The sequence below is a fragment of the Garra rufa genome, unplaced genomic scaffold (genome assembly GCF_049309525.1).
Source record: "Garra rufa unplaced genomic scaffold, GarRuf1.0 hap1_unplaced_910, whole genome shotgun sequence".
NCBI classification, from domain to species: Eukaryota; Metazoa; Chordata; class Actinopteri; order Cypriniformes; family Cyprinidae; genus Garra; species Garra rufa.
In genome coordinates, this window is record NW_027395175.1 from 1 (window position 1) to 9,288 (window position 9,288).

At 35.9% G+C, this 9,288-nt stretch overlaps 1 protein-coding gene across 1 annotated transcript; it reads right to left on the reverse strand.

Moving 5' to 3' along the window:
* Window positions 1-4,401: 4,401 nt before the first annotated feature.
* LOC141317399 (frizzled-6-like) lies at window positions 4,402-7,913 on the reverse strand (the record flags this gene model as incomplete). Its single annotated transcript, XM_073833121.1, has 3 exons — window positions 7,741-7,913; window positions 7,101-7,346; window positions 4,402-4,598 (listed from the first exon to the last, which is right to left on the reverse strand). Coding segments are annotated over exons 2-3 (377 nt in total), but the record flags the coding sequence as incomplete, so codon positions are not given.
* Window positions 7,914-9,288: the final 1,375 nt, after the last annotated feature.

Consider the following 9,288-nt stretch of genomic DNA (forward strand, 5'->3'; position numbering starts at 1 on the left):
CAAAAAGGTTTTTGAAAAAAACATTCCAGGATTTTTCTCCAATTTTCGATGGGAGCCAACAGGTTGAAGGTCCAAATTTCAGTTTCACTGCACCTTCAGAGGGCTCTACATGATCCCAGCCAAGGAATAAGGGTCACTGGAAACTTCAACTTCAACCCATTGTAGTCCACTATATGCAAAAATCCTGGAATATTTTCCTCAAAAACTTTACTTTTTTTTTTTTATTTGAAGAAAGAAAGACATGAACATCTTGGATTACATGGGGGTGAGTAAATTATCAGGACATATTTTCTCTGCAAGTGAAGTTGTCTTAAGTTGAATATATATTTAATTAAACATTCTGATGAAACTGTTCCATGTTCTTCATCAGCACAGTATTTTAAATGTAATTGTGCTGTATTTCTTAAAAAAAAAAGCTAAAAATTTAAAATGTACATTTTATATGGCATTTGTAAAGACTTTGTATTTTGTCTTTTAAATAAAACTGTCCATTTTCCACCTTGAGCATGCTTTGAAACTTTATTGAAGGTTTTTTTTATTGTAATGATTTGTAAAATAACAGTGTTTCTCTGTAGAACATTTAGTGCTTTTATTGTAGTAATCTAGGTAAAATCTGTCAAATAAGGGTTTTACACTGTAAAAAAACAGTCAAACCACTGGCAGATACAGCTGCCAAAAAACCCCCACAAAGTTAAGTAAAATATTGTAACTGAAACAAGGGAAATTTTGTAAAATAAAGGTTTTATACTGTAAAAAAGGTCCCGTAAAAAAACGGTCAAATGACTGGAAGCTGTGTCTGCCAAACAAAAAATTTAAAATTAAAGTTAAATATCATAATTGAAACAACGAAAAATCTGTAAAATAACTTTTTTCTGTAAAAACTTCTCTCTGTAAAATTATTGTTTTTGCACTTTATTTCATTTTTTATATTTTTTTACAGTGTGTAAGGTGTTTATTTAATCTTTTAAGTGTATTTTTCTTATTTTGCATATTATCTGTCAATTGGGTAAGAAAAATAATCTTGTTTCCAGTTGCATTAAGATTATTTTTCATGTTTTAAGTAAAATGCACTAAATTTACATTCCAAAACACTCATTAAGAAAAGCATTTTTGAAGCATAAATGAATGAATGATGTATTTAAACATCACTTGCGCTTTAAAAAGGGGGAGGAGACCGAAAGAAACTCTGGGTTTACCGAAGAAAACCTGCTCCCGACCAGGTTAGGTTCACAGAGTAAGTTGCCATGGTAACTGACTCTGAGTATAAGTTACCTCTCTTTCAGAAACGGGCTTGACTTACTCTGCTTTCTCAGGTTTAACATACCTCCCATTCTGAAACCGAAAACCCAGAGTTTCCCTCATTTCAGGGTTAACATACTCAGAGTTTTCACTTAACCTCCTTTCTGAAACGGGCCCCAGAAGTAACTAGTAACTAGCTACTTGAGTACTTTTTCCATCGGATACTTTTTTAACTATTAAGATTGTTACTTTTACTCTTACTTGAGTAAATATTTCCATAAGTACTTGTACTTTAACTTGAGTACAGATTTTGGGTACTCTACCTACCTCTGTTTATTTTTTATGCCATATTTAAGGATATCTTAATGGCAAAAACTGAGTTGGGATAATGCAAGAGTTATACAAACACAAAATATAAATAAAAAAAATTAAAATGATAAACAAACAATCTAAAAGTCTTTTCTGGAAAAATCTTACTAAACAAAGCCCTGAGTAAGCGTACTTCTTAAAAACGTTTTGTCCTATAACTAGTCCTTGTTATGGGTTAGTTACTGTCCTTTGCTCTCTCCACAACCCTTCTCAAATAAACCTGTAGATTCTGGATAGTAACAGAAACAGCTGAGAATCTGCAAAACCAACAGCAGCCATCTTGAAATGTATTGTTGAATGCTTTGAATTTTTACACACTGCTTTAAATGATCTGAAATAAAAATTAACTTTTAACATCATAAGAGAGGAATTTACTGTGAAGTCACCTGTATTTACATAGCATAGAACACAGGACAGATAGTTGCAAAGCAGCCTCAGTGATAAACAGCAGAATAATAATCAATGAGACAAATCCACATCCTACAATCCTTATTCAGCTCAATTCCGTTCAGTGTGACTGTAAGCACACTACCAGCATGATAAACTATTATCTCCTTTATACATTCAATATTTCTTGGACTACTCAAATAGTGGAATTACACTTGGCAGCCACCTTCTATCATGTAGTCACACTGACAGAAGAAACTGTTGAGCAATTTTGTAAATAGAACCAACTAATCAAAAATGGCATTTAGGTCATTCCGTGTCAACTCAACCAGAGGTCCCTGGCTCATATTTTTGATTTTGCTAATATTTATTCTGAAAAAAGATAGACATGTATGCCGATAGCAATGAAAGCCAAAATATTAAATATCATGTATGAATAATTACGGAGTAATCCACTATTTTGTAGAGCAGTGTTTCTCAACCCTGGTCCTGGTCCCCCCAGCACTGCACATTTTCTGTGTCTCCGTAATCAAGCACACCTGATTGCACTGATCAGCCCATTAGAAACATCTCCAGGACCTGAAATGGGTGTGTCAGATGAAGAAGACACACAAAATGTGCAGTGTTGGGGGGCGCCCAGGGTTGAGAAACACTGTTGTAGAGGAAGGCCAAAAAAGCAATTTTCACCTTTCATTTTCAAGGCCCTACATCATTCAGTTCCTGAGATATGAGGATCGAATTGAGGCTTAATGTCCAGATTGTTGAATGTTACCCATTTATCTTGTTTCCCTCATTCAAAACAATTGCATAGAACATAGCTGTCTAAGTGCTAAAAGTCCACTGAAATGGTCAAGTTGAGGCACATTACAGCTTCTGAAGAGTTTAAACATGCAGTGTTGTAACATGTTTGATGCTCGGTAATCTTATTTTACATTTCACAGTGTTCATACTTTACCCAGAGTTACCAATGAATCCTGGTCATTCATAATCTGACATGTCACACTGTACAATACCAATCCCTGGGTTACTGTTATTATTTGCATATTTGCATAGTAAACAGTAATGACTAGAAATACACAAAACTACACTTGGCTTTTGACCACTGAAAAATGGGTAGGATACTAAATGTGAAGCTGAACAGAGATCTGGATATATCGGGATTAAACCATACAGGGCCTTAGCAATGAAGATTCCAAAAGAAAAGTTAGAACCAGAATCTAAAATCATATTAAGAAGACTTTAATACTACTTGAGTTACAGGCACGCTCATTTTGGAAGAATAATATTCATGAGACTCAAACAGTTATGTTCTATGCAATTAGTGTGATAGTATATAGCAATATACAATTCTAATGTCAACATTATTTCTTCTTGAGACATTGTTCTTTAAATATCAGCAGTACACAAAGTGACCAACATTTGGTTTTCAACCACTGAAAATGGGTAACGGTCAACATTCAACTGGACATGGAGCCTCACTGAGATCCCAATATCTCTGGGACTGAATGATATATAGCCTGGGAAATTAAGATTCTTATACGTATATATAAAAAAATCTAAAATCATATTGTGATATTTTTAATACTTCTTGAGTTACAGGCACTCAAACTTTGGAAAAAGAATATTTATGGCACTCAGACTGGTATGTTCAGTGCAGTTTTTTGACAGATACATCTCTAGTTTTAACATCATTTGTTCTTCAGACATTCCTCTATAAAAGAAAAGAAGTCTCATATTTTTGCAAACTGACCCCCATTTGGTTTTTGACCATTGAAAATGTCTACATTTAAATGATTTACTTCTGGTGCCATATTTAAATTCCAATATCTCTGGAACCAAATCTTATAGAGCCTTAAAAAAGATGCCAAAAGGAAAGTTTGTTAAGACCCAATATCTAAAAGGGCATTCAAATATCTTTAATACTGCTTGAGTTACAGGCATGCAAACTTTGGAGAAAAACCTGAAAAGTGCAGTTTCCTCAAATTTGAATGGTCACCATTGGCACATAATGCAACACAGATTGCTAAAGTCAACATATTTTACTAACAGAACTACCAATCTCTGTATAAAATCAAGATAATGATGCTTCCATCTTTCCGATGTCATTTTTAACCCCCTGTAACTTGACTCTCAATCTAAGGTGAAAATTGCCATTTTGACCTCTCTCTAAAAAACAGTGGATTACTCATTAAATATTCATCCATGACATGTAATATTTTGGCTTTCATCACTATACATGTCTCTTTCCTCAGAATAAATATTAGCAGAATCAAAAATTTGGAGCCAGGGAAGTTTTTGAAATTTGGTTGATTTGACACGGAATGACCCCTTTGTTGTTGTATTTTCATGGTTGGTTTATTATTATAGCCCATTTGTCTAGCAGGAGACAGCTGATGACCTACTCACCGGTCACACTGCAGCTCGGACGGCCAGCTGATTCCAAAGGTGAGCATGTCTCTGCTGCAGTCGGACAGCACTCGTTCACACAGCTCTCTGCACGGCCGCAGGACATGCGTGTGTTTCCTGCACTCGGGAACAAAAGCCTGGCACAGGAACAGATGCACGTCAGGAGAACAGCGCAGGTTGGCCAAAGGCATGAAGTGCTGCACAGACACAAACAAAGAGAGATTGATGGTCGTTTCAGGCTAGTTTTTTTCTACATAGCTAGTTTCATGTCGTTTAAAACATTCCACACTTTTTTCCTTAAACATAAAATCATTTATTCTTCAAAAAGATTTTATATTTGGACAAGCTGGACAATTTAGAGTCAGCCGTTCATTTTCACAAAATAAAGCCTAGCAGGAATATCGGCTGATTGTACATTATTGCTAATGGTGATCAACAGTTAGAATGAATACACAGAATCACAATGTGTGTGTGTGTGTGTGTGTGTGTGTGTGTGTGTGTGTGTGTGAGAGAGAGGAGAGAGAGAGAGAGAGGAGAGAGAGAGAGAGAGAGAGAGAGAGTTTTACACAAACAGTAATGACTGCAGACGGCTCTCCCCTCCAGTTTCCTTCCTTCCTTTCCTCTCGTTTAAATCAAAGGCTGTAACAATAGGACTGAGGGCTTTCCTCTCATGTATTACACAAAGCCCATTATTTAATACAACTACAAAAGCAGTCAGTCAGACCTTTAGTATTTCAGTGAAACCAATCCCTGTGAGGGAATCGCAGGAATGTGCTCTGAAACACACCGAGACACTGTGTTTACTGGGTAAAGACTAAAAGAAAAGGAAAGAAAAGGGAAGGAAAGGAAGGGACATGTGGCCAAGTATGGTGTCCCATACTCTGAATTTGTGCTCTGCATTTCACCCGTCTAAGTGCACAAACACAGCAGTGAGTAGTAAACACTTATCTGTGATCAACATTTATCTAAACTGATCTCCACACTAGTCTCAAAATATAAATGCCTGAAACTTTGTGTTTTAAAGAACAGAAACATGTGGCATTTTGAATATATTAAATAAACCAAGTCTTGTTTCCTATGTGCTGTTCTGTAACTTACGACGTATTGAGAGCTAACACTAACAACCTGATCTGAATTTAATTTGAATTATTTTAATGTCTCTTCAAAGTGTGATGACTTAAAAACTTAAAGTGCCCCTATTATGCCATTTTAAAGGTAGTTAATATTGTTGTAATAGTCTCTTAAAACAGGTTTACATGTATGCAAGTTCAAAAAACACTTTAGTTTTCTCCAAAATTAGATTTATTTTTACCCCGTTTCTAAATGATTCGTAAACGACTCGTTTGAAGCAGTTCGAAGAATCAGTCTCTCTAAACCCCTCCTTTCCGTGAGCCCTCACCGCTGTGATTGGTCAGATGGTGCAGTCCTTTTGGATTGGTCTACCGCTTCAGCGCAAAACGAAACGCCCATTGGCATAACTGAATGACAGCTGCGGAGACCTGTTAATGCATAGAAAAGATAGCCTCGATTTTACCCTATCAATTCGAGCCGGAGTCTGACGATGAAACGGTTGAAGTGTCACATCGACAAGAAACTGTTTTGCAAGCACGACTGGAGCAGGACGTTTCTCAGTGGGTGTCATATTATAACTGTGGAAAGTGTTTGCAATTTGCTTTTGTAAGCGAACCGGGCACACCTCTACGTTGTGAACTTCAACACTGTACAATCCATAACACTGCGTTAAGCCATCGTTTATCATTATCATTACTTAAACTAATAAGGCAGACAGACAGTCAAGCTGCATCAATCACAAGACTTTTTAGACTACATTGCACTCACAGCTGAACAACAGAACTACAGAAACGCAAGTTAGCCGCTTACCAAGACATGTGCGGGGTTGTTACACACCAACGTACACAAAGACGTATTTTGAACGATCGCTAGAAAATACAATTATTAATCATACTTACAGGTAGAAGTTCAGAGGAGCAAGCCGGTCCAAATAAACTGGGCACTGATCCATTTTTTAAAACCAAGCGTTTGGTGAATCTCGCGTTGTAACGTTACTCCCCAAGATTAGAAAAGCAGTCATCAGTAAAATGACGCGAACACAACACAAGATTGGCATTGGACTGCTGAGGTGTTGAAAAAATTAATGTTAACCACTGATAGTTTCATCTTTCGGAAGGGCATATAAAACAAATTCACTCTCACAGACTGTCACAGCGCAGGGCGTCTTCTTGACATGATGTAATCCACGTGAAAATGGTAGGCCTACTGTTTGTGGGCGGGCAAGTTGTTCGCGAAATTGAATGTGGGCGGACATTACGCAAATGTGTAGCTCGTGACGTGTGGCCGTTACAGAAAAAAGATTCGAATTGCTGACGACTCGTTTAGGCGAATGTGAGCCGACTCTTTTTTTTGATAGACAAAAACTTTATTTATAGTGCACTGTCGGCGTCACAACTTTGCAGATAGTTTATGTTCACATACAGCTACATGACACACTACATGAAATATCATATTTGAAAAGGCATAATAGGGGCACTTTAAACGAAAAGCACAACAAGACACCAACTTAACATTTTTAATCACTAAAACTAAACATTTCATTTATTGGGTATTATATGGCTAAGCCTCAGAGCATGTAGTGAAACATGGATCCAAACGGCCTTCTGATGACCTTCACCAAACATTACCTTCATCTTTACTGCAGCGATGTCCTGGTCATAGTGCTCCATCATGTTGGGGAAAAATGTGGTGTTGTAGGGCATGCCGTGGCACCATTGCACATGAACAGGCTCGCATGTGAACAACGTGTGGCTCATGGAAGAGTCCACCGTGAACAAACCGATGCTGAACCACAGCAGGACCTGCATGACAGCCGCTAGTTGAGCCCAGAAGATTCAGGAGGATCTCAGAGTCATCAGATGAGCCACAGAAACCTGCAGGACACAAACACACACATTAATACAAGAGAACTAACATCATAAGAGTACAGTCTCAGCTACAGTACGAATATGAACAGAGATTCTAAACGTCTGTGATAAACTACCTATAACTATAAAATATATGTACATATATATGAAAAGCGAAAACAAAAACGGACACTTCAGCTAGTTTCCGGGAAACTCTTATAAGAACGACGTGAAATGAGTCACAGCCAATTCGGTTTCATCATCGAGAAATTACAAACTTACTATCATTTTGTCGAGTCATTAAAACAACAGTTTATCCGAAAAGTAACATTTAGTGGATTCTTGAAGTGTTTCTTTACCGATCGTGAACAGATCTGAAAAAAGTCATTTTAGTTCAAAGAAAACACGCAGCTTGTCTTACCTCCAGAAACGGAGCACAAACTCTGTTTATTTGTTCTTCTACACCATTTCACTGTGTCTAACTAGTCGTACAAAGTCCTGTTTTTCTTTCTCCATGTGTAAATCTATTTTGAAAGTATCCATAAATCTGTAAATGATCCTCAAGGGCCGAAGAGAAACAATCGCTTTGCTGGAGTTTTCGCCTTCCGAAAAAAAAAAAAAAAAGTCACTCTAGTTTGCGCATGCGCAGAAGAGCAGTCCACCTCTATAGAGCTGGAGCTACATTGTTTATGCAGGCGAGCTCAGCTGTGACTGTTTAACAACGCTGAAGAAGAGAGAAAATAAAACACCGAATACAAGATAAAATGATTAATTTATTTTAACCATTAAGAATAACTAATACTTCAATACTACAAAGTGTTTAACTTCAATTTTGCCACATTTCTTTTTTACTCGTGTATAGAATTCTGTTGTAATTTTATTACTCCCATGCATTTCTCCAGACGTTTTCTTGTTACATATGCAACTGCAATCCGAAAACAATTAAATTGTAAATAATTACATACAAATATAGCTGTATGCACTGAAAAAAATAACTTGTAACATTTACTTGATAAAATCCTCGTAACAATTTGCGCTAGTAGATTTTAAGTCAATTTTACTCTAATATTAAGTACAACTCACCTATCATTATCAGTTAAAATCTACTTAATAAAGTAACACTTATAAAGAAATAAAGTAAAAGTTACGTAATTATCTTTAATTCACAATTTAGATTTAAAGTAATCAATTAAAGTTAATTTATTGTTGTATCAGCAGGAACCTTGTTTTTATGAAATTAATTAAATCTTACTATTTTAAATTTTATTTTACTTATTTTTATCAATGTATATTACTCACAATAAAATGCACATTGCTAATTTATGTAAATAAAATTATTTAATTTATATCTTTCACAAATCACACAACTAAATTATAATTTAACAATTTATCCAACATTGCCAAATACAAAAAAAGACATTCACAATACAAGTTTTTCAATAAAATGCATTGTTGAATTTTGCATCAATTGGAACAACTGTATGTCTGAATTATTTGTTTTAAACAATTGTGCAAAAATAAAATAAAATACAGCATGTTAGATATAAAATATGCCAAATGATACATACAACTTCTCAAAACCAGGTTGTATTGACAAAACTACAACCAACTGTAGATTAGTCCTTTGTAGACCATATTATTTAAACCTAATAGCCCTCTGACACAGTAAATGTACAACATTCAAATCAGCACTCTGAACAAGTGCACTTAAAAGTATGCTTATAAAACCTTAATGCAGTAAAACACTATAATCAACAGCTGAACATGTAAGGAGTTGCAGTCAAGGCATATCAATAGCATTTAAGATGATAACTTCATCTTTAAAGCTTGCACTTTTGAGGATAGCTTGATTCCATCAAGTTCTAAGGACTAATATCTCAAATGTGTACCGCAGAGCTCGGGGGTATGCAAGGTTAAGGGCATAAATTAGCCCCATGAGCAGTCCACATCCTTGCAAGACTTTCTGTCC